We start from the raw sequence: 26,436 nt of genomic DNA on the forward strand, positions 1-26,436 counted from the left end.
AGTCTGTTGTTATCCACACAATCAAAGGCTTTGGCTTAGTCAATAAAGCAGAAGTTGATATCTTTCTGGAACTCTCTTGCTTTTTCAATGATCCAATGGATGTTAGCAATTTGATCTCTGATTCCTCTGCCTTTTCTAAATCCAGCTTGAACATCTGGAAGTTCACGGTTCACATACTGCTGAAGCCTGGCTTGGAGAATTTTGAGCATCACTTTGCTAGTGTGTGAGATGAGTGCAATTGTGTGGTAGTTTGAGCATTCTTTAGGATTGCCTTTCTTTGGGATTGGAATGAAAACTGACCTTTTCCAGTCTTGTGGCCACTGCTGAGTTTTCCAAATTTGCTGGCATATTGAGTGCAGCACTTTCCCAGCATCATCTTTTAGGATTTGAAATAGCTCAACTGGAATTCCATCACCTCCACTATCTTTGTTCTTAGTGATGCTTCCTAAGGCTCACTTGACTTTGCATTCCAAGATGTCTGGCTCTAGGTGAGTGATCCCACCATTGTGATTATCTGGTGTGATAATCAAATCTTCTAAATCCATGCTCTGACCAGTAATGCTGAAGAAGCTGAAATTGAACGGTTCTATGAAGACCTACAAGACCTTTTAGAACTAACACACAAAAAAGATGTCCTTTTCATTATAGGGGACTGGGATGCAAAAGTAGGAAGTCAAGAGATACCTGGAGTAACAGGTAAATTTGGCCTTGGAGTACAGAATGAAGCAGGGCAAAGGCCAACAGAGTTTTGCCAAGAGAATGCACTGGTCATAGCAAACACCCTCTTCCAGAAATACAAGAGAAGACTCTACACATGGACATCACCAGATGGTCAATACCAAAATCAGATTGATTATATTCTTTGCAGCCATAGATGGAGAAGCTCTATACAATCAGCAAAAATAAGACTGGGAGTTGACTGTGGCTCAGATCATGAAGTGAGCCTTCTGTGCACCAGGACCCAGGTGATAGGAGAAATGACCCCATGAGACTGACCCAGAGTTGCCCATGAGTGTCCAGGAGTCTCCGGCGGAGGCGTGGGTCAGTGTGGCCTGCTGCAGGGTTGCAGGCACTGAGTGTAGCAGTGTGTGCATGGGACCTTTTGAAGGAGGTCAACATTATCTTCATTATCTCCACCATAGTTTGGCCTCAGGTCAAGTAAAAGGGAGGAAACACAGCCCTGCCCATGGACAGAAAATTGGATTAAAGATTACTGAACATGGCCCCACCCATCAGAAGAAGACTCATTTTCCCTCTCAGTCAGTTTCTCCCATCAGGAAGCTTTCATAAGCCTCTTATCCTTCTTCATCAGAGGGCAGACAGACTGACCACAATCACAGAAAACTGACCAATCTGATCACATGGACCAAAGCCTTGTCTAACTCAATGAAACTATGAACCATGCCATGTAGGGACACCTAAGGCAGACGGGTCATGGTGGAGAGTTCTGACAAAGTGTGGTCCACTGGAGAAGGGAATGGCAAATCAGTTCAGTATTCTTGCCTTGAGAACCCCATGAACAGAATGAAAAGGCAAAAAGATAGGATACTGAAAGATGAACTCCCCAGGATAGGTGCCCAATATGCTACTGGAGATCAGTGGAGAAATAACTCCGGAAAGAATGAAGAGACGAAGCCAAAGCAAAAACAACACCCAGTTGTGGATGTGACTGTTGATGGAAGTAAAGTCCAATGCTATAAAGAGCAATATTGCATAGGAACCTGGAATGTTGGGTCCATGAATCAAGGCAAATTGGAAGTGGTCAAACAGGAGATGGCAAGAGTGAACATCAATGTTTTAGGAATCAGTAAACTAAAATGGAATGGAATGGATGAATTTAACTCAGATGACCATTATATCTATTACTCTGGGCAAGAATCCCTTAGAAGAAATGGAGTATCCATCACAGTCAACAAAAGAGTCCAAAGTGCAGTACTTGGATGCAGTCTCAAAAACGACAGAATGATCTCTGTTCGTTTCCAAGGCAAATCATTCAAAACCACAATGAGACCACAACTTCATACCCACTAGGCCAGTTATGTATGCATGCTCAGCGGTGTCCAACTCCTTGCAACTGCATGGACTATAGCTGGCCAGGCTCTTCTGTCCATGGAAATTTCCAGGCAATAATGGAGTTGGTTGCCATTTCCTCCTCCAGGGACCTTCCTGACCCAGGGGTCCAACAACCCGAGTCTCCTGCATCTCCTGCATTGGCAGCCAGTCTTTACCACTGAGCCACCTGGGAAGACCCAAGGATGGCTATCAAAAACAAAATAAGACAAAACTGTTGGTGAGGACGTGGAGAAATTGAAACTGTCATACATTGTTATTAGTATGTAAAACATCTCCGCCACTGTGGAAAACAGTTTATCGACTCTGCAAATATTTAAGCATGGAATTACCACATGACCCAGCAGTTCCATTCCTGGCTATTCACAAGGAGTGTTTCCTTGACTTTAGTCAGGCTCCTCTAAGCCCTCTCAGCCTCTACTTGAGTACTGGCCTTGTGGGACCTGCATTAACTACTTGTCATAAGATTCCAGTTAGGTCAGTTAAAGAGCCCCTCCCAGGATAGTTTATCATCCTCAACATCTCATCAAATTCTTCATCCCCTATCTTCAATATTACATCAACCTGGTCTGCCTTCAGTTAAGAAACCTGTTAAAATGGTTGGGCCAGAATTTAGCCCTTATCAATGGCATTTCATTTTAGGAAATATCCACCCACTGGCTATAGGTTCTCACTTGTTTATGATGTTTTTGTTTAACTGACCCCAGTTCTATACCAAGGTCTCTTTCCTCTATTGCAATAATTCCTAAATAAATTGTTTTGTTTTGATTCACTGATTGAATTACTGTCAGATTCTGATTTTCTTCAACAGTATATAACCCAAAGAGTTGAAAACAGGGTTTAAACAAATACTTCCATACACATATTCATAACAGCACTATCACAGTAGCTCAAAGGTGTGAACAACCCAAACGACCACCGCTGGATGGATGGGTAAATTATGGTATATACATACAAATAAGATGGAGTATTAGCCATAAAAAATAATCAGATACTGATATTTGCCATACAGTGGACGAACCTGGAAAACACCTTTATGTGAAAGCAGACAGCACAAAATGATCATATAATCCATTTACGTGAAATACTCGTATTAGGTAAACCCAGACTGAGTCTGGGCTTCAGTCCATGGGGTCGCAAAGAGTCGGACACGACTGAAAAGTGACCTCACTTTCTTTCTTTCTTTCGAGTCTGAAAGCAGTTGTTCCTGCTAGGTTCCAGGAGCGAGAAGAAAATAATTCTTAATAGGAATGAAAAAAATGGTTTGCAACTAGACATTGTTAGTGGTCTTACAACATTGCGATTATACTACATACACAGAATTGAGTATTTAAAGATGTTTCATTTTAGGTTTTTTGAGTTTCACTTCAATAGTATTTTTTTTTTAAGTTTATAACCCAACAGCCGAAGTTGTTCAAAAGTGCAGAATTACAATCAGGCACTGCAATGTGCCCTGATTATTCCGCTTCTGAGTTTTTAGAACTCTTCAGTGAGGTGTTTTGTTTTTTAACATTAAATTCATTGGCATTTGACTGGTACACCATCACAAACTGCAAGGCCGGCACCAGTATAGGCAAGAATGGTGGGGTTCCTGAGCATGAGGATGGACCGAGCAACAAGGCTAGTTCGTTCCAAGCTTCTTTCACTGTAGTATTTCAACCGGGCTCCCTACCTCACAAATAGTCACAAGCTACCTCGCCTTTTACGGACCTGGACGCCGGGTCTGCGAAGGCGCTCGTGGACCTCGCCCCGTCACCGGGCTCGAGTCACTAAAGGGCACGCGGGGGTGGACCCAGGCGGGAATATCCCGGCGTCGAGCCCAACGACCGCGGCCCAGCCTGCCCACCTCCACCACTTCCGCCCGCGCCGGCCGCCCGCACCGCCCAGCGCGCCAGTCGGAAGTGTGGGCGCCGGAATAGGCGGTCGGCGGGCCTGTGGCGCCGCGCGGGCCGGAGCGGGGGCGGGGCGTGCCGGGACAACGCGTAGCAGCCAGCGCGGGGCCCAGGTCGGTGCTCCGCGTTTTGGCCGAGCAGAGGGCGCGGTCAAGAGTCGGCAGCCTGCACAGGTGGGCCGCGGCGGGAGGGCAGGGGCGCTCTCGCGGCGGGCGGGGTAGGCGCGCGAGACTCGGGGCGGGGTCAGAGGGGAACGAACGGCTTCCCGAGTGGCTTTTCGCCGCTTCCGGGGCCCGGCGCCCGCGGGAGGAAGACGGTGTTCTGGGAGACGCGGTGGGCCAGGCCGAGCCAGCAGCACCCCCGGCGGTCGCCTTCGTCGCCTCTCGGGTGTTTTAGTTTTGTGCTGACGTTTGGTTTGCAGTTACAGGTATTTCCGGAAATTCGCTAGAATTTCGCACAGCGCTTTTTGTGGGGAGGGTGGCGGGGGCGGGGTTTTTGGTGTCCATATTGAATAAGACTGTCAGCTGGGCTGTGGAATTGGGACGTTTTTCAGGTAAAGTCTAAGTTGTTAACAAAGCTCGAGCAGTTGCCAGATACTCACGTCCGTCAGGGAAGTCAGTGGGATTGATGGCGATATTTAGAATTGGATTGCTGACGATCCTCGCCGTGGTTCTTGGGAGTTCAGAAATAAACTTGGCGAATAGCCGCCCCTGGAAGCCATCTCCGTTAACCGTCACCGGGGAGGGGCCGCGCCTAATAGTCTCTGTTAGGACTCGGGATAGAAAGTGATTAGCTCGGTTTTCGGAGTTACATTGAGTACAGTGAAAAATGTTTGATAACCATGATGTAAAAATAGATCAAAATTAAGACAAAGTATTAGTCTGAGCAGAATCAAGTCCTTATTTTAAAATGCTTTTAAAAATTCAAAAGGTGCTGGGTTGAATGGTCTGAAGGTTGTAAGATTTAATAGTAAAAATCTCAAGATTAAAAAGAGGAGTCTGAATTCCGGTCTAGCTGTGTGCTCCTGACAAAATCACTAGTTCTGAGAGCCTTATTCTGTAAAATGGCTACGATGATAATTACAGTAGTTTTCTCACAGTTCTAGTAAATTCTGTATTACGGTCAGAATGTTTGGATTTGTAAGTGGTTGTGGGGTTTTGTAGTACTTAAATACTTAAAGTCACTAAGCCTTCCTCTTCTCCATCCCCCACAGTTTAGTGACAAGAGGTCTGATTTTAAAGTCATCACATTTTGCCTATACCTAGTGTATCTTCATCAGTAGATTCAGGGGTCAGAAAAATTTCACCTTAAGTTCATCTTAAATCTCCCATGAACTTTTGTAGAATAGGATTAACGTCATATTCATTTGTGAAATGCTTATTCCTGGAACCTGGACGGTGCTTGTCAATTTTGGTGGGTTTGTGAATTTTTTCCTGTTTTCTACCTTCTTTTTAAAGACCGAACTGGCAAAACTTATGCTTTGGGTTCACCCAAAACAAACCAAAATAATTTTACATGGAAAATACTGTTTTCTGTTGCTTAAAGGTGTGCTCAGTTGTGTATAGACACACGGGGTGATTACAAGGAGTTAGGTAAAGAATTAGATTACAAATAAGCTTTATTTAGCATCACTTTCAGAGCGAACAAAGCATCTCTGTGAGAGGCAGAGGAGATCTAGCAGTAGACTTCAACATTGGCAGCACTTTTGAATTGCTTAGAGAGAGTTAAAAATACTGACCTCTGGGCCCTAATCCAGACCAATTAATGAGCATTTCTGGAGGAGCATGGGTATCCCACCTGTTAACAGTCCCCAGGGTTACTCTGTTGTGCAGCCAGGATGAGAGCTTGTGTATTAGAGGAATGATTTTCTTCTAGAGTGTATCTTGTTTGCTCGAGGAAGGGAAAAGCTGGAAGGACTGGAGCTACATTGGACAGTGTAGCCTGGGGCATTTGAGAGAATGTTAAAGAGGACTTTTATCTGCGGGTGTGATGAAATGTTTTGATTTGTAAAATGAACTGTGCAGTGACCCAGGCCAGAGGGCAGGCTGTTAAAATCCTGAGTCACAGAACAGTAACTGTGAAGATAGAAGAAATTAAAGAAACATTCTCTCCTGGATGTTAAATATTTGTAAGAAATTGAGTAATGATTTTAACTTGCAAACTTTTTTTTGCCCTACCTAGTTAAAACTGTGTTTTTCAGAATGGGTGAATAGACTGTCAATGTGTGAATTTGTGACTGGTTATTTTTAAAGCGTCATACAAATATATATACTTCAAACAACTTTCCTTGTTAATTACTAAGTAATCTGATATATGTTGACTTATGTTAATTTAGGGGTTTTGTCATTTTTGTTTTTCAGTACTCTTAAGATTGATTTCTAAAGATATGATTTTCATCCAACTTCATCAACGCACATAAATTTTCTCCTTTTTGGACTCTTGTTTTATATCACAATGGTGAGCTACAAATCAATATGTTAATATTCTTAGAATATTCTCTTCCCTCAAAAAATATCAATATGAAACAAATATTCTTGTTAACTGCTCTAGTTACCCTACCTGGGAAATTACTTAGCAATTGCATGCAAAATCTTAAAATATGAGGCTCATCTCTCAATTCAGTATTATATTCATAACCAGGGTACACAGATAATCTATCTGTCCTTATTTATGTGAAGTAGTAAAAAAAATTACTTCCATAGAATTCTCCAGGCAAGAATAATGGAGTGGGTTGTCATTCCCTTCTCCAGGGGATCTTCCCAAACCACAGATTGAATCCTGGTCTCCTGCGTTGCAGGCAGATTCTTTACCATCTGAGCCACCAGGGAAGTCCTCTATTTACTTTACCATAGTCCAAATCACTGGCAAGAACCTTGGGTATAAGTTTAAATAGTTTTGGGGGCACAGGTTTCTCATATTTTGAAGTTCTTGTTAGTACAGATTTTTTTAAAAAATTAACAAATATAACCTGCTTACTGCAATTAACATTTAAGCAGCATTAGGGTTAGCCTTCTAATGGCACATTTCTGCTTACCACTTACGGTCACTAAACATACTTAAGGCTGGGCATTTAACTTTAGACATTAAAAAATTAAAAACAGAAGAAAAAGATCACTTTCTGATGTTACAAAGAAACAGCATTCGACAGAGATATAAAGAGCACTGACCACCATGTTGAATAAACTTCAGAAAACATGTGTCTTCTCTTGTTGGGATCTTGCCTGTGTATCCTTGCCTTTTTAGAGAAAAGTGGAGCTATCACAATGGGTTTCTTAGCTTATATTTTGCTTTCATATTATCTTAAGTATTTGAATGCAGTAGTGAATATATGATACTAGCATTTACATATGCAGGTATATCTCACTAGACCCTTTACAGTTTTGATATCAGAAGATTAAATATTTGAGAAGAGTGGCTGTTTGAAATTGTCTTGGAGTATACATTTGATTGTGTTTTATAACTTTTTGATAAGTTATAAGCTTACTCTATAAGGTTTTATGGCCAAAATAAAAGAACCTTGTGTTTTTGTCAAGAGTATATAATGGAAAATAGTTTATGCTCAAGAATCTAATTTTGAATCCCTGGGAAACAGTTTCACTGAATTCTGCCCGTGAGATTTTTTAATAAGTTGATATAAATTTAACAGCCTTCTGAAGTAATGGCATATTTCAGACTTTCTTTTACCTACTCCATTCAGATGCTTGATAATGTACAGGTTCTATCGCTCTTCTAAAAGGCTGACTGTTTTTGTAATGTTAATTCTCCATCCTTATAACTGGGATGACAGGGTCACCTCAGCCTTTGTGATTTCTGAGACCTGGACATATATGTTCTTAATCCTGCACGGTTGGGGTTTTGATGGGTGCTAGGAGTTTTTACTCCATGGAATTTGGTAGATTGAATTGTTGGAGAGTCCAAAATGACACAGAAAAATATAGGTTCTTAAAAATAAAAAAAGAAAATTATTTGCCTCTCAGTGAAATTAAAAGTGATTGTCATTGTGAATGAAAAATGGTATAATTCTTTGTGATACCCAAACTACAAAACTAGAAAGAAATTATTGGTGGTATATTGGCTTAAATTTTTTTAAATCTAGTACTTTTTATTGTTGGGTATCTTTGCAAAAGCATGCTATACAGGTAAAGAAGACAGAGTTTACCCTTCTTATTACTCTCTCTTGCCCTATAAGACAGGTCTCTAAGAAATCACACTTGATCTTAGCCAAGAGCGATTCTAAGAAATCAAAGAAGGATGGGGATCTACTAGTAGATCTCAAACTGCATGCAGTAATAACACTGTATTTTCATCAGTTCTAAGGTGCATCTGCTTTTGCTTTTACATTTTAATTACTGAGTTAATAATGTATCTGTGATACAGTCAGTGACATCTTAAATTTATTGGCAGCATACTCTAATTCCCTAATGTTAAATAATAATTCAGGCATGTAACTGATGGTATCTTAAATTCATTAAAAATTAGTAAGGGTAGCCATCATTTATTGTGTTTCTACTAGGCACTGGCCTAGTTTCTATACATAATGTTAAGAATGTCTGAGTTGATACTGGCCACCAACATAATAGCCCCCTCAGTTTTTAGGATTCCTAGCAGCTTAAGGGATTTTAGTTTTTGCTTCACTTTAATTGCATACCTGATAGCCAGTATATTTTCCTGAATGATGCTCTTAAAATGCTGAAGTTTATAAGATGGTAATAGTTACCATATCGAATCTTCAGCCCTATATCAGCTGTACAAGCATGACCAGAGAAAATCATTATAGCATTTCTTAACTAATTTGTGGTCAGAATCAGATGTCTGAGATGACCGTATTTTTTCCTGTAATATGTCTTGAGCATGCAGTGAGGTGGGTGGAGGAGACAAAGAAAGGAAAATGTTATACCTATTTTAAAAAGTAAAACACATTTAAAACATTTAATTAGAAAATGTTATATGTGTATTAAGTTATTTTTGTGTGAAAATAACTAATGTGATAAAATACACCATTTACTTTTTACAGCAACAAGCTTTAGAACTAGCTTTGGACCGTGCAGAGGTGAGGCATGACTAAGTTACATATTGAAATAGTGTTGTCTTTAATTGACAAAACACGGTTTAAAGAGATTTTTGTATGTGACTGTCTAGGACGTACATTAATATTAGGATGAGTATACTTTCTGTAAATATATATATAAGAATACCAGATGATGTTTGAATCATCTGTTACTTGGAATGCTCAGATAGTAATGTTGTGGAATAAAAACTGAACAGTATTGTGAGTTAAATATTTGAACAAGGACATAGAGTTTCTGAAACTATGTTTTCTGTTTTAAGCAATTTTCTATTTGCTTAATTAAAGGGGAAGTAGCTCAAATATATAGAGTCTTTGTGATTGGGTATGCTGTATATATTCTGAACAACTATAAAACATTGAAAATATTGACTGTGAAAGCACAGTGGTGAAATGGTATGGTTTTGCTCATAACATGCAAGTAAATATTGAGCTAAATTTTACTACAGTTTAAATTTCACTTGTTTATTACATATATTTAGAAGTTTAGTAGGTTTCCCTAAAAGGTATGATTTAATATACATGCGGGACTCGAATAACTGAATAGTCTTTAGCCTTACACATGATTTAAATATACTTAATGCAGTTGTTCATGCACTAAGCAAAAGGCCAGCTGTTTTCTTAAACTTTTCTTTTTTAGTATGTCATTGAAAGTGCCCGGCAGAGACCTCCTAAAAGGAAATACCTATCTAGTGGAAGGTATGAGTACTTAATTGTTGGTATCTTAGATATGCTGAAATGTGATGATAGCCACCATTTATTTCTTACTAGACACTGAGCTAGAAATGTTGTATCATGGGTACTTTGCATATATAGTTGACCCATGAACAGTGTGGGTTTGTACTGTGCAGGTCCATTTATTTGTAGATGTTTTACAGTAAACACTACTGTACTTCATGGTTGAATCTGGATGCAGAGGAACCACAGATACAGAAGGCCAGCTATAAGTTACATGAGGATTAACCTCCATGTTGTGCAAGGGTCAGCTGTATTCGTAATTTCTAAATTGATGTTAGCTGCCATGTCCAGCCCCTCTTCACCACCCAGTTTTTGGGAAATTGTGGGGGGAATGACAGAAAAATTCAAAATGCTTATTTTATGATTATTATATTCACAGTACTTTGTATGTTGTCTTTGTTTTATTTTAGAAAATCTATATTTCAAAAACTTTATGACTTATATATTGAAGAATGTGAAAAAGAGCCTGAGGTTAAGGTAAGTATAATTTTTTTGTATCATTATGGCTTTTGAAATGTAGTGGAAGAAGCGAAGTTTGAAGGAATTAGATTTGAAGCACGTAACGGTTTGTATTTTTGTTAGTGAACAAATCTACTACTTTCTAACCAGACTACCTGGTTCTGCAGCTAAACTAGAGCTCTGGCTAATCTGGCACCAGGCAGATAGCCTACTTGGTAGGAGAGGTGAGCAAACTCAACATGTTTGCTGAGTAACAGGCTATCTCATTGGGAAGTTCGAAGAAGCGAAACCACCATGTATATTGTCTTTTGCTTCTTTTTCTTCCTGAGAAGTTACTTGTAGACCAAAGATCAGGAGAAAAGTAACCTATCTCCTCATGGTAGTTTGCACTGGAAAGTTAGAACTATTGCAGGACATGTAGGAAATTTAGATACGATAATAAAAGGTGAATTTGGTCACAAAAATCAGTTCATGGCCAAGTTAAATTTATTTTTATTGAGCATGAACATATGGGCAGTAGAAATGTAATAGAAATTGATTTCTTGATATTTTTTGGACCCTTGGGTTGTAAGGGCCTTAAAGACTCTAGTGAGCTTCTGTTGTGTGTCTTTAATTTAAAAATGAATACCTCAGGCAAAAAATCAGTGGAATTCTAATAGTATCTGTTTTTAAATATTTAGGAAAAACATGATTGTGAAACCACGAGTTTTATGGCATGTTTTCCATACATTTTATTAGGATATAGTTGACCTACAATAATTTGTGTATGTTTGAAGTATGTAACACATTTTGTAAGTTGTGACATGCATTGTTATTTAAAAAATTGAGTATAAATTTGAAGATCTAATTGGCCTTATTAAACGACTCATGAATTGGACAGCATCTCATCAGACAGAAATATTCTGAGGAGTTACACAACATGGAAGAGGTATATTGTTAAGGAGGGCAGGACAAGGAAAGAAAGTCATCAGCAAGGAAAAACTGAGTTCACTCGAGGAAAGTAAAACTTCAAGAGATGCTGGCTTTTCGTAGGCTGAACTACAGGTGTTTTCCATTGGCTGAGCTGCAGTCCTTTCCCACTCACAGAGCTTGTTGCTGGGTAAGAAGAAAGTCTTCCCCCAGTTGGGGAAGGAAAATAGTTGCATTTCCTATTTAGGAGTGCTCGGTAATTCTCTTCCTGGTGGGATCAGTAATTGATGTCTTCCTGGTGGGGTAATGGATGATGAGTGGTGGAGCAGGAGAGTTCCCTCTGCAGGCCTTCCCCACTCCAATTTTAGTTGAGGTTTCCTTTTATTAATTTTCACATTATACACCCATCAGTTATCACCACAGTCTGTATGATGAGCATACATAGAACTAAGGTAGGAGAGATAATAAAAGATTCCAGATTGGTGTTGACAGCCACTGTCCACCAGCCGGATCTGGCTCACAGCATGTTTTTGTAAATGAACTTTTCCTGGAATCCAGCAACACCCCTTGTTTATGTCTTGTCAGTGGCTGATTTTGAAATAAATATCATAGTTGACTAGTTGCAACACAGACCTTATCACCTATAGGCTAAAGTGCTATGTGGTTCCTCAAGAATAAAGACATTTTATAGCTTTCCATCACAGTGGTTAAAAGTTGCTTTGCTTTGCTTTGTAAAGATTTATTATTTTCAAAATAGGTTTTGTTTCTATGTTGACTATAGACTAAGAATTCATAATTTTTGCATATGACTATATTTATCAGTTCAGTTCAGTCACTCAGTCCTGTCCGACTCTGCGACCCCATGAATCGCAGCACACCAGGCCTCGCTGTCCGTCACCAACTCCTGGAGTTTACTCCAACTCATGTCCATCAAGTCAGTGATACCATCCAGCCATCTCATGCTCTGTTGTCCCCTTCTCCTCCTGCCCCCAATCCGTTGCAGCATCATGGTCTTTTCCAATGAATCAACTCTTAGCATGAGGTGGCCAAAGTACTGGAGTTTCAGCTTCAACATCAGTCCTTCCAATGAACACCCAGGACTGATCTCCTTTAGGATGGACTGGTTGGATCTCCTTGCAGTCCAAGGGACTCTCAAGAGTCTTCTCCAACACAAGACTTCAAAGGCATCAATTTTTCGGCACTCAGCTTTCTTCACAGTCCAACTCTCACATCCATACATGACCACTGGAAAAACCACAGCCTTAACCAGATGGATCTTTGTTGGCAGAGTAATGTCTCTGCTTTTTAATATGCTATCTAGGTTGGTCATAACTTTCCTTCCAAGGAGTAAGCGTCTTTTAATTTCATGGCTGCAATCACCATCTGCAGTGATTTTGGAGCCCCCAAAAATAAAGTCTGACACTGTTTCCACTGTCTCCCCATCTATTTGCCATGAAGTGATGGGACCAGATGCCATGACCTTAGTTTTCTGAATGTTGAACTTTAATCCAACTTTTTCACTCTCCTTTTTCACTTTCATCAAAAGGCTTTTCAGTTCCTCTTCAGTTTCTGCCGTAAGGGTGGTGTCATCTGCATATCTGAGGTTATTGGTATTTCTCCTGGCAATCCTGATTCCAGCTTGTGCTTCTTCCAGCCCAGAGTTTCTCATGATGTACTCTACATAAAAGTTAAATAAGCAGGGTGACAATATACAGCCTTGACGTACTCCTTTTCCTATTTGGAACCAGTCTGTTGTTCCATGTCCAGTTCTAACTGTTGCTTCCTGACCTGCATACAGGTTTCTCAAGAGGCAGGTCAGGTGGTCTGGTATTCCCATCTCTTTCAGAATTTTCCACAGTTTATTGTGATCCACACAGTCAAAGGCTTTGGCATAATCAATAAAGCAGAAATAGATGTTTTTCTGGAACTCTCTTGCTTTTTTGATGATCCAGCAGATGTTGGCAATTTGATCTCTGGTTCCTCTGCCTTTTCTAAATCCAGCTTGAACATCTGGAAGTTCATGGTTCATGTATTGCTGAAGCCTGGCTTGGAGAATTTTGAACATTACTAGCGTGTGAGATGAGTGCAATTGTGCGGTAGTTTGAGCATTCTTTGGCATTGCCTTTCTTTGGGATTGGAATGAAAACTGACCTTTTCCAGTCCTGTGGACTGACTCTGCTGAGTTTTCTAAATTTGCTGGCATATTGAGTGCAGCACTTTCACAGCATATCCATGTTGAAAATCAGGTACTCAAAACAGGCTTGTTTTTTGAGGTCAAAATACTCTATTAACTGATATCTTTCACAAATAAGATTTGATGAAAGAAATTATTATATCTAAAAGTGGGTTTCAGTTTAAGTTGTTTGACTTTCTAAAGAATGGATTTTGGTGTATATATGTTTCCTGATAGTTTTTTGGTTTTGATTTTTTTTTTTTTTTTTTAAGCAAAGTGGTTTCTAGGAAGCTGTTCAATTCAATTTACAGAAAATTACTTAAATCACTTTCATTCTCTTAACCAGTTGGATATCTTTGAATTTAACATTTCAGCTAATTAAAGCTGTTGAGCTTATTTGGATTTAATTTAAGCCATAAAATGTTTAAGAAATGTGTTCTGTAACAGTACAACCAAAGAGAATGCCTCAAATTATTTATGTACATTTAAACAAACTAAGATCATGGCATCTGGTCCCATCACTTCATGGCAAATAGATGGGGAGACAGTGGAAACAGTGTCAGACTTTATTTTTGGGGGCTCCAAAATCACTGCAGATGGTGATTGCAGCCATGAAATTAAAAGACGCTTACTCCTTGGAAGGAAAGTTATGACCAACCTAGATAGCATATTAAAAAGCAGAGACATTACTTTGCCAACAAAGGTCTGTCTAGTCAAAGCTATGGTTTTTCCAGTGGTCATGTATGGATGTGAGAGTTGGACTGTGAAGAAAGCTGAGTGCCGAAAAATTGATGCTTTTGAACTACGGTGTTGGAGAAGACTTGAGAGTCCCTTGGACTGCAAGGAGATCCAACCAGTCCATCCTAAAGGAGATCAGTCCTGGGTGTTCATTGGAAGGACTGATGTTGAAGCTGAAACTCCAGTACTTTGGCCACCTCATGCTAAGAGTTGATTCATTGGAAAAGACCATGATGCTGGGAGGGATTGGGGGCAGGAGGAGAAGGGGACGACAGAGGATGAGATAGTTTGGTGGCATCACCAACTCGATGGACATGGATTTGAGTAAACTCCGGGAGTTTGTGATGGACAGGGAGGCATGGCGTGCTGCAATTCATGGGGTCGCAAAGAGTCAGACACAAGTGAGCAACTGAACTGAACTGAACTGAATCTTCATAGAAACTAACTATACATTATAGCCTCTTTTAAAAAAAATTTACACTTAATGGTTTTCCTTTCTAAATATTTTTAATATTTGCTACTTGTGTACTCAGGTACATATATTTGTATTTAGTGGTTTTATTTTTGAATCACTTTTTCTTTGTGATATTCATTTGCATAAAACAGTAGTACATCAACATTAATTTTATATAGATGTGGAAGGATCATCAAAGATTAACTAACTCAGGTCTACTTTCATTAAGTGATTGCATTATTTGAAGTTATGCTGGATTATTTTCATGAGCTCTGCCTCTTTTTAAAGCAGAAATTAAGAAGAAATGTGAACTTATTAGAGAAGCTTGTTATGCAAGAGACATTGTCATGTTTAGTGGTCAACCTGTACCCAGGAAATGAGGGATATTCTCTGATGCTCAGGGGAAAAAATGGATCAGGTAAGACCCTCCAGAGGGCAGCAGCCACGAAACTGCATCTCCTGGGCAGGATGTGTTGTGTTTTAGAGGGAGCTTCTCACCCTGCTGAGTGATCTGTCCTTTACAGCAGTGATGCCTGACAACAGAAAACTTTGATTTCAAATTTTCTTCTTTATGATGTTTTGTTAGAATATGAGAAGTTAACTCTCCTGTGATTAGCCTTGCTGAATTTGAGAAATATTCTGACTGAGAAAGGTCTTTGAAATTAAATCATAAAAGGTGTCGTTTTAAAACATATCAAAATTTCCTTTCATTCTGTTGCTGTTTATGTATTTAAGATAGTGTAAGGTGTTTTAATCTATGTTTTTCTTCTATGCTTTGAATATATTTTGAGTGTGAAACTTTCAAAGTTAAGCAGACTCAACTACCTTTTGAATAGTCTTCAACATCTTATTCTGATTAATGTGAATGTCCAAATAGAATTTTAAAGTATTAACACTCTGAGATTTCACCAAAGAGACATTTAAATTTTGATTCGGTGATGATACTATAAGTTCTGTAAGGAACTTACCCAGTTAAAGATTTTTAAGGATTTTTTTTCTTGTGTTGGTTGTTATTGTAAAATGTAACACCAAGAGAAGTTTGGCCTGTAGTCATTTTTCAGAAGCTATATCAGATTATCAGTCTGACTTCAAGATTAGATTAAGGAATCCAAGGGAGTTTTATTTAACAGTCAGAATTTTATCACACTCTGATTATTGTACTGCTAGCTGGGATTTGTTTTGTGATTGTTGTGCCAGATGTATTTCCATAGGATGTTAGGTATTTTTCTCTCTTCCAGTCTAAAACTGTTTATATACAGTTTGTCAAGATTTTTATGAGGTGATTTATTTTTTAGACTTAAATGAAGGACTTCAGGAGAGCTTTTAGTTTTATTCTCTTTATTTTTATGAAAAGTTACGTAAATTATTACCTAAGCTTTTTGGCGAGCCTGATCACCTTCAGAAACATTTATGTTTTAAAATTAAGATTCTGAGACCATTCGACTGCCTTATGAAGAAGGAGAATTGCTTGAATACTTGGATGCAGAAGAATTACCTCCAATTTTGGTTGATCTCCTAGAAAAATCTCAGGTACAAAATTTTTATCCATAAAATATCCTTAGATTTGTCAAGTACATGTTGTTTTGTGATAAAGAATATTTCGTTTTACTCTCATTAGTTCTTGGAAAGGGAAGCAAGACCTAATATATATATGCCTATATGAAAATTGGTTTATTGTGGGATATTTATCCTTTAGGCTATATACTGAAATGTATAGATGTAGTTGATTAAGCTTCCAAAACAAAAACAGAAAACAACAAAGTTGCCTGCTTAAGGTTCTCCAGTGTCCTCTCACTGTACAAAACTCCTGCCTTTGTATTTGTCTTCACCTCCTGGTTCTCATCCCCACTCACTACGCTCCAGCCATCCATGCCATTTTTCTAGACTAAAACACACCAAGTTTATTCTTATCTTATTCATCTGCTCTTCTGTCTGGAGTGATCTCTCCCAGGTGTCTGGCCCTTTGCTATGATTCAAGTCTCAGCTGAAAATTACTCCAAAATTTTGCCTGAGCACACAGTCAAACTAAATTAGTCACTCTCTATTTTATTTTCTCTAGCATTCAGTCTCTCAGGTTATCTTGTTTTTGTTTACATGTTTATTGCCTGTCTTTCCACACTGATAGCAAGTATCTCACCACTTTATCTGTGAAGCTTCTTGGATACTTGAATAGTGCTTAACAGTTCACCTTGTAGTGGCTCAGTAAACATTCGTTAAAAAGCATGAACAGAAAAATGGCTGATAACATGGAAATCTCAGTACTCATTTGAGTTCTAAATGGTGAAAAAAACACAAAAGACCATAACCAACTGTTAGTCAGTTCAGTTGCTCAGTCGTGTCTGACTCTTTGCGACCCCATGAATCGCAGCACGTCAGGCCTCCCTGTCCATCACAAACTCCCGGAGTTTACTCAAACTCATGCCCATCGAGTCGGTGATGCCATCCAACCATCTCATCCTCTGTCATCCCCTTCTCGTCCTGCCCCCAATCCCTCCCAGCATCACGGTCTTTTCCAATGAGTCAGCTCTTCGCATGAGGTGGCCAAAGTACTGGAGTTTCAGCTTCAGCATCAGTCCTTCCAATGAACACCCAGAACTAATCTCCTTTAGGATGGACTGGTTGGATCTCCTTGCAGTCCAAGGGACTCTCAAGTCTTCTCCAACACCATAGTTCAAAAGCATCAATGTTTCGGCACTCAGCTTTCTTCACAGTCCAACTCTCACATCCATACATGACCACTGGAACAACCACAGCCTTGACCAGATGGACCTTTGTTGGCAAAGTAATGTCTCTGCTTTTTAATATGCTATCTAGGTTGGTCATAACTTTCCTTCCAAGGAGTAAGCGTCTTTTAGTATATGTGCTGCTGAAGTGAGCACAGGGTAAGCGTCTTTTAATTTCATGGCTGCAATCACCATCTGCAATGATTTTGGAACCCAAAAAAATAATCAACTGTAGCAAGTAATAATTAGCAAGACTTGAGTGATACACTTCCTTACCTTTGGACTTAGAACTAGAAAATAATATCATTAGCAGGAGATTATTATTTGAATTAATGTTAGCTTTCTTCCTCTTATTAGTGAAACCTGTCTCTTGGAAATTTTAGCAGAGCAGATATAGCAGTTGTATCTGTAAGCTGAAATTCTGGCATGGTTTATTAACAAATTTATAACAGTGACAGTGTTAGCAGAGTACAACAGTGACCCAGTGAGTGTCAAGAACAGCAGTTCCAGTGATCTGTAACATTAATAGTAAATAAATGGCAAATGTCAGTCTGCAACTAGGAAACAGTGTTAAACTGCTTCCTGAGTCAACAGTGATGAACATAAAACAGTTCCCTTTTCAAAGAGTGTGTGTGGTGGTGAATTCACCAAGGAATTTTGAGTATGTGGATGGTCAGAAGCAGTGCATGAGAATGCCAAAAACCCGAAACATTCAGTATAAACCTACGTACTTAGGCTTTTGAAAAATGGCATTTACTTAAATATTTTCACTCAAAACAGGTTAATATTTTTCATTGTGGATGCGTCATAGCAGAAATACGTGACTATAGGCAGTCCAGTAATATGAAATCTCCTGGTTACCAAAGTAGGCACATTTTGTTACGTCCAACAATGCAGGTAAGGAATGTTTAATTAAGAAATACTTCAGATTTCATTTTGAGTTTTACCTATTCAATGTTTTCTTGTGTTTGTATGCCTATATAGTAATATTTTTTAATTGTTATTTCTTTTAGACTTTAATCTGTGATGTACATTCAATAACAAGTGATAACCATAAGTGGACCCAGGTTAGTTCTGTTGTTTTTTTAATCCCAAACAGGTAATGTATAGGATGAAGCAATGCTTACTAAGTTAAGCAAAAGATATTTCCTGCTCATGATTTGATTTATGAGTAAAGTATCTGGTTCATTATGAGCTCTACAAAGATGCATTAATCCTACAAGAAACTAAACTTCAAAATCCATGGCTAATTCATTTCAATGTATGACAAAAACCACTGCAATGATGTAAAGTAATTAGCCTCCAACTAATAAAAATAAATGGAAAAAAAAAAAAAAGAAACTACTTCAGTTCCAGTTGCTTTAGGACATGGTAAACTAGGGTGAGTTTACTAATCTAGTTACCATAGATTAGTGACCTAATCTACCCAGTGTGAAACTTAGTTTTTTATCCTCTCAAGTAGAATGTTTTGTTTGCATAGTGGATACAAATAGATGCTGATATTCTGTCATCTTGGGTTCTAAAGCACACCTAACCTGTCTTTTTGCCATCTGTACTGGGTAGAGCCCTAGGAACCGACCTCTCTCACTGAGAGAATAGCCAGTTAGTCCTCCAGTGCTGATTCAGTGAGGTGCCCATTCACAAGGCTGTTTATTTCTCTGTTACTATAAAGAGGAATAGTTACTAAAGAAAATGTCAGTAATGAAAATTATTTTAGCTGTGAAATAGGATTATAAAATAAGATTCAATTCATCAGTAACTGTCAAGCATTGTGTTTTAGTTTGGGCTGTAATCTTCATTTATAAGGGTAGTATAAGGTTAAAAGCTGTTAAAAGAATATTCAAAAACAAAATCATTGGTCATCTGGAGATTCCAAGGGTATTGATTTCAAACTCTGGCAATTGGTAAATAAAGGGAGAGGCTATATGCTTTATTGTACCTTTTCAAGGAAAATTCTTCAGAAAAATTTCATTTTCATTTGAAAATGTCATCAACCTGAGAATATTAATGAATCTAGACAGCTGTATTTCTTAAATGTGAAAAACCTATAGTCTAAACAAAAACTCTCTGACCTCTAGAACAGTGCCTCACATATTATAGGTGCTTAGTAAATATTTGTTGGGCTAACAGATAGGCATTCTTCCAGCTTGACCAGTTTGTCCAAATTATTGAAATTCCATTAGTGGTGTCATGCTGTTCAGTTTGTAAAGTTTACACACTTAAGTTGGTACTTGAAATACTACATTTTACTCTGTTCCTTAGCAGAAATACTCCCAGGAATATTTCTAGATTAAGAGATGTGTACGATTTGAAAATCTTAAAGCTAGTACTGATATTTACTCTTACCCATTTCAGGAAGACAAACTTTTGCTTGAGAGCCAACTGATTCTGGCTACAGCAGAACCACTGTGTCTTGATCCTTCCATATCTGTAGCCTGCACTGCAAACAGACTGCTCTATAACAGGCAAAAGATGAACACGCGCCCAATGAAACGGTAATCACCTTTGTGGAAGGATAAACCGAAAGAGAGTTAGAGAGCTCTGAATTTTGACATTTATGGTATCTTTTCCCTCTAAAGAGTAAAAGTGTAAGAATTAGGATTTTTTTTTTAAATACTCTTCTTTATTTTGAAATGATGTGTTCTGTGCATTCTTTTGAAGAACAGACTACCTATAAATTCAGTCTGTTCACCAAAAAGAAATTCTGAGCAGAGACAAGTGTGAGAATAAAGAATAATTTATCCCGTCCTAATACCAGTGTAATTTTTGTTAATGTTTCCTTTAAAAAAATCAATTTATAATTTCTTTTACAGTTCTGGAGGAAAGTGATTATAGTTTGAGAAGTCAAATTATAACTAAGTGCCTTTTTATAACATGGTAATTTGTCTTTGAATATTTTAGCCATCTCAATAAAGTAAAAGAATGCATATTAATTTAGACTGCAGTTATAGTTGGCTCATCATTAAGATCTCTTTGAGTAATTTGTTTCAGTTGTCCACTCTGGATCTTCAAGTTTGAAGAGGCCGAAGTAACCTACCCATTTTCTAAATTCTCTGTTTTACTGTTGAAGTAATAAATGCTGAGGAAAAGATATAACTTTGGAAATAGTGAAATAAGTCTATAGAGAATCTGTGAGCAGTCCCATAAAGTGTCCTGGAACCTCTTTCCACATCTCTCCACACCTACTGCCAGTAGCTTAGACCAAGCCAGTGTCATCTTCATCTTGACTTCTGTGATAAAACGCCTTCCTAACTGGTCTGACTGCTTCACCTTTGCTCCCTTGTGGTCTGTTTGCCATGTAGGCAAACCAAAGTAATGTTTTAAAAACCTCAAAGCAGATCATGCTACCACTTGCTTAAATCTCTCTAAAACCATCCCATTGTACTTTATGTTATCATTCATCTGCAAGGCCCTTGGCTTGCTCTTTGACCTCATTTCCTGCTGGTGCTCTAGTCCCGCCTGTATTTTTCATTTTTGAAAACAAGCCAGCATTGTTCCTGCCTCAGAAACTTAAAATTCTCTGCTTCAAATATTCATTTCCTGATCTCTCCACAGGGTGTTTCTTCTTGTCATGTCTTAGCTCACACAAGTTTTTCAGAGTCCTTCCTACCCTCCCCTAGTGTTGCCCTCTATATCACTTATTCCTCCCAGGACTCTGGTTTTTACGCATACTCTACTGTTGTTATCTGGAGTGATCTGACCTGTTCCTTTGTGAATGTATATGTGTCTTCCCTTCTTGACTGTCAGCTCCATGGGAGCAGAAATTGTGTTCATCATGTTCATTTTTATTTCACCAGTGCCTGGAACATTACTTGGCAAGTGACATTGTTCTCCAGATATTTGTGATTTAATTACACATTTTTTAAACCATATTTATTCTGAGTTTCTTTTATTAGCCTGGTGTATCAATAGTTCTAATCTCTTAATATTCCAGATGTTTCAAGAGATATTCCAGGTCCTCTCTGAATCGGCAGCAGGATATGTCCCATTGTCCACCTCCTCCTCAGCTAAAATTACTTGATTTCTTACAAAAAAGAAAGGAAAGAAAAGCAGGTCAGCATTATGACCTCAAAATTTCTAAAGCAGGAAATGTAAGTATATGTTTTTAAATGAAGCTTATTATGCCAAATGCCTTATTTTGCATCTTAAGTATATTTATTTATACTGTTTTTAATTTTTTTTAGTGTGTAGATATGTGGAAACGGAGTCCCTGTAATTTGGCTGTACCTTCTGAGGTGGATGTAAGTTAGTTCATGAGTTGCACTTATTTTCATATATAAGATTCCTAAATCTCACTAATAGTACTTGGGAAAACAGAGATTCTTATTGCTACTACTTTTCTCTGTTAATTTTATTGAATAAAAGATTCTTTAAATTATATAGTGCTTTACAGTTTTCAAAATTTTCACACACATGATTTTATACAATCCCATAATAACCACTTTTTCCCCCCAGTTTTAACCACTAGTTCGTTCTCCATATTTGTGCAAAAACACTTAAGTCAACTGCTCATTTTCAGAAGCTGCTCTTTCATATTACTTGTCTAAGTATGTAACTCCTTAATATATAGATTTGTATTTAGAGCAGGAAAAATAGGCAAAGTATTTCCAAAAGTGTAAAAAGATGGTACATATTACATTATATGCATAAAATGCCTCTGATTTTTTTTCATAATATTTCATCATAATTTCCTGATAATACTTCTCACTGGTCAAATTTAAAAATTAACAATGTTGGAGCAGTGGTCAAGGTTTGCATCCTTCAGTAGTATTCTTTGCTGGTCTGTAATGTACATGAACTATAAATAAGCAAAGACAGGAAAGAGCTCTTTTGATAGGAGGTTCCATGTTTCTTTTATTTTCCTGTTTCTCCTGTTTTTCTTATTCATTAAACTCACTAGAGTTAGTTATTTTATTTAGTTATTTATTTATTTATTTTTGGTTAGTTATTTTAACAGGTGTTTGCTCGGGTGCATACTTCCTAGGCTAGCACAGTTGTAAATCTTACTATCTGTGATTTTTAAAAAATTTTCAAAAGCACAAAGCCAAAAAAAGCATTAGAAGTAGACTGTATATACAATATACAACTCGAGAGTAAGCCACATTATCTTTCAGTGTGTGTCTATCTATATAAGGAACATGGCCTGAGAAGAGATGTTCGGTGCAAATACCAAAGGGAGGAATTCACTTCAGAGGGCAATCTGGGTATATAAAGCAGTGCTTCCCAAACCTTAATGTACATAAGAATCACGTGGATTGCTTATTAAAGTGCAGATTCCAATTCAGCAAGTCTGGGCTAGGGCCTGATCTCCTGCAGTATTTGACAAGCTTTTAGGTTGCATGGTACTAGGTTCTGCAGACCTTAACTTTGAGTAGCAAAGCCCTAATACAAAGTTTCTCAGTCTGATCAGTTGAAACATCCAGAATACCAGTTAAACATACAGATTTAAAGCCCCACTTCAGTCCAACTTACTGAGTCAGGTCTCCAGGGGAGGGACATGGGAATCTGAATTTTTACCAGATGCCCAAGTGAATCTGTTACTCTTAAGAATCATGGTTACCAGAAAGATGAGAACTTTTGGTTCACAGAGTCTGGTAGAAAACACATGGAATATATGGTTTGAGTTTGACAAGAAAATGGAGATTTACAGAAATTTTACCAATTTTAATATAACTGCCCTAGTCTCTTTCTAGTTGTGTCCGCACTGTTGCCTGACAACTCCAGGACAGTGAAGTCGCTCAGTCATGTCTGGCTCTTTGTGACCCCATGGCCTGTAGCCCACCAGGCTCCTCTGTCCATGGGATTTTCCAAGCAGGGATATTGGGGTGGGTTGCCGTTTCCTTCTGCAGGAGATCTTCCCCACCCAGGGATCAAACCTGGGTCTCCCACATTGTAGACAGACGCTTTACCATCTGAGCCACCAGGGAAGTTGATTCCAGTAAAGACTCAGCCAAAATAAAAGATCCTGGTCCTAATCACCTCTCTGACATCCCAGTTTTCCTGAAAGATAAATATGATACCTACTTTAGGAATAAAAGGAAGAGGCATTTGTGTTTATTACATTTGTTTAATGGCAAAAGAGATCCTAATTTTTTTATATTGTAAAACCAGTCGGTCTAATTGAATATATATCAGGAGAATTTTAAACTACTTAAGCATAAATAGTTGGTGTTATTAGTGATTCAAGAATTCTTGGCCTAAAAAGCATATTGTATTAAGTTACTTATGTTTTTGTCTATGGTCATAATACTGATTTCATTATATCTGGTGTCTCTTGATTTGGTTGCTTAGGTGGAAAAATATGCCAAAGTAGAAAAATCTATCAAGTCTGATGACTCACAACCAACAGTCTGGCCAGCCCATGTAAGTAGCCACTGTAGGCTCCATTTCTTTGATGCTATTTCTAATCTGGGATCTGAATTTATTAAACATAAAGCACAATAGCCTTTCCTTTGGGGTCTCCTTCTGTTTTTAAAGAATGGTAAGGCAGACTGCCACTGAGCCACCAGGGAGGTCCCTTGGGCGGTCTTAAGTAGGCCTCCATGTGTCCTAATTGCTGGATACAAGTGAGTGTGTCACTTACCCCTGGTTTTTGTTAATTCTGATGATGTATTTTCGGAAGAGGGTATTTATTTGGGATATTTTTTTCCAGGATGTAAAAGATGATTATATATTTGAATGTGAAGCTGGTAATCAGTATCAGAAAACAAAGCTGACCATTTTGCAGTCTCTTGGTGATCCACTTTACTATGGTAAAATCCAGCCATGTAAAGAAGATGAGGAGAGTGACAGTCCGATGTCACCATCCCAGTGAGTTCTGTTAAATACATGTATTTGACCAAGTAAACCGTCAAGAGTTTATTCAGTGACTACTGATGAGCTATTGATGAACAAAAATTTCCCCTTTTTGTTAACTTCAGTTAGATTTGGCAGCAGACCTCAGTAAATTTAAATTGTAGTTACCACGTTGTGAAGTTCTTTAAAATAGTAGTTTCTTTTTTAAAAACTATGCTTAATTATTTTTATATTTGCTATAAAAGATATGCCTGTGCTATTCCTTTTGGTATATTTATTTATATGCTGCCACTTACGACTTTTGGGGGCTTCCCTGGTACTCCGACAGTAAAGAGCCCATCTGCAATGCAGGAGACCTGGGTTCGACCTGAGTAGGGAAGATTCCCTGGAGAAGGGAATAGCAACCCATGCCAGTATTCTTGCCTGGAGAATTCCATGGACAGAGGAGCCTGGCGGGCTACAGTCTGTGGGATTGCAAAGAGTTGACACGATGGAGTGACTAACACTTTCACTTTCACTTATGACTTTAACCTCTGTGAGCATGAAATGCTTCTGGCAATAATTCGTTTAAGTGGGAAGCAAGTTTACTGTAAATGTAAAAGCTGTTTAAAATGCTTGGTATTTCAGCACTGCCTGTAAGGAAACAGACTCAGTGCTTCATGTAGTTACTGGGTCTAGAAATATATTTACATGGGACTTCCCTGCAATCCAGTGGATAGGACTCCACGCTACCACTGCAGGGCCAGAGATTTGATCCCTGGTGATGGAACCAGGATCCTGCAGGCTGCATGGTGTGGCCAAAAACAATAGAAAGCAATATGTATAAAGTTGTTCCTCGTTACCGCAGGGCACTGGTCCCATGACCCCTTGGGTACCAAAATCTGCAGATGGTCATCTCTTATGTCGAAATAGTACGCAGTTGCAACTTAGGCACATCCTCTAGGTTACTTACAATACCTAATACAATGTAAATGCCATGTAAATAAGTAGTATATACAACTTAACTGTTGAATAAATAGTTGCCAGCCCGTGGTAAATTCAGGTTTTACTTTTTGGAACTTTCTGGAATATTTCTCTCTTCCCCACCCCACTCCCCCAAATATTTTCACTCCATAGTGGTTGAATCTGAGAATACAGAATCTGCAGATATAGAGGGCCAACTGTACTTGATCTTTCTAAACTTATGGGCTGCATATGTTTACTACGAGGTACCCAGTATTTAGTTTTAATGTTTTATTATTGATTCTGTTCTTTAGTCAAGTTGATCCTGTTTTGAAAAGAAGGAAAAAGAGAACTTGAGCAGAAAAATAGCAAGAGCCAGCTCTATGTTAAATCATAACAAAATACAAGTTAAACTGTAACAGAAAGATGGATTTTAAAGAACAACCTCACCAATACCTAAGTAAAAGTCACTAGGAGGAAATAGTAGCAGTCAGGGGATCCTCAGCTACTATTTTATTTATACTTAGTAGAAAGACAAGATATTTTGATTAGCCATATTTTTTAAGTCTTCCCTTGAGAAACACACGTTGGTCATTTTAAATAGTTACTAAATTTTCTGAAACACAGTGGAATGACATATGATCCCTCATTAAAAAAAAAGTTGGTTCAGAAAGCCAACTGGTTATATTTGTTTGACAATTAGAGAATTGAATTTTTTGCCTTTTACTTCAGGACATTGCTGCAGAAATGCTGCATGGCTTATTACCTTCCAGTCATTCTCCCATATTCATAAATTACTTGATTTAATAGCTATGAAGTTAAAGTTTGAGCTGCATTAACAAGTTTTTTCTTTTTTTTTTTTTTTTTACATTTTATATTTCAGCTTCTCCACAGATGATCATTCAAATTGGTAATTAAAAAATAAACAAACTCACTATTTTAATCTGTTAAGAAATCATATAAATGTCATTCTTTTAAAAGAGTTGGTAAAGACTTTATTTGAATTGGCAATAAACTCTTGTTTGTCAAAATGTATTCTAAGGTCCTGATATGTAAACATTAATAATGACTTACAAAATCAAAAGTTTAAAGCTAGAGGAAGGCCACAGGCCTTGCACAAGGTAGTTCAGTGAATTTTGGTGTAGGACAGACACTTGTAAGGGTATGAAGCACTTGGCAACTTTCAGCCCCAAATCTCCCTTAAATTAAATCAGACAATTTATTCACAGAATTATTTTGTAATGCATGCAAGTCTTGGTCATCACTTAATATTTTTTAATGTGTTTTCAATATTTTTTTCATGATATGATAGAGTTTAATTCTATATTTAAAATTACTAAAAGCCTTCAAAAGTAATCTCGGGGCTCTGTAAAACAAGTATTTAATACTTTTCTCTTTTCTTAAAAAATAATTTAGGTTTGTTATTGGATCAAAGACTGATGCTGAGAGGTAAAAATATTTGCATCTTTATTTTTGAT

At 38.1% G+C, this 26,436-nt stretch overlaps 1 protein-coding gene across 13 annotated transcripts in view; it reads left to right on the forward strand.

Moving 5' to 3' along the window:
- Window positions 1-4,000: 4,000 nt before the first annotated feature.
- The window catches only part of SUPT20H (SPT20 homolog, SAGA complex component), a 37,846-nt gene continuing 15,410 nt past the window's right edge, over window positions 4,001-26,436 (forward strand). For 4 of the 13 annotated variants that reach the window (XM_020891829.2, XM_020891889.2, XM_070471324.1 and 1 more), the window contains exons 1-16: window positions 4,244-4,389; window positions 6,323-6,419; window positions 8,977-9,012; window positions 9,668-9,726; window positions 10,176-10,242; window positions 14,787-14,916; window positions 15,925-16,028; window positions 18,002-18,118; window positions 18,235-18,288; window positions 19,577-19,716; window positions 21,156-21,312; window positions 21,406-21,462; window positions 23,513-23,584; window positions 23,874-24,031; window positions 25,842-25,868; window positions 26,375-26,407. In XM_020891829.2, coding sequence (XP_020747488.2) covers window positions 6,417-6,419; window positions 8,977-9,012; window positions 9,668-9,726; window positions 10,176-10,242; window positions 14,787-14,916; window positions 15,925-16,028; window positions 18,002-18,118; window positions 18,235-18,288; window positions 19,577-19,716; window positions 21,156-21,312; window positions 21,406-21,462; window positions 23,513-23,584; window positions 23,874-24,031; window positions 25,842-25,868; window positions 26,375-26,407 — 1,214 coding nt within the window. In that variant the 5' untranslated portion in view covers window positions 4,244-4,389; window positions 6,323-6,416. Of the gene's footprint in view, window positions 4,136-4,243; window positions 4,390-4,449; window positions 4,516-6,322; window positions 6,420-8,976; window positions 9,013-9,667; window positions 9,727-10,175; window positions 10,243-14,786; window positions 14,917-15,924; window positions 16,029-18,001; window positions 18,119-18,234; window positions 18,289-19,576; window positions 19,717-21,155; window positions 21,313-21,405; window positions 21,463-23,512; window positions 23,585-23,873; window positions 24,032-25,841; window positions 25,869-26,374; window positions 26,408-26,436 lie in introns of those variants that run through there. The other 9 variants (XM_020891858.2, XM_070471325.1, XM_070471323.1 and 6 more) reach the window with 8 other exon arrangements.

Source organism: Odocoileus virginianus, chromosome 8 (assembly GCF_023699985.2).
Source record: "Odocoileus virginianus isolate 20LAN1187 ecotype Illinois chromosome 8, Ovbor_1.2, whole genome shotgun sequence".
Taxonomy (NCBI): domain Eukaryota; kingdom Metazoa; phylum Chordata; class Mammalia; order Artiodactyla; family Cervidae; genus Odocoileus; species Odocoileus virginianus.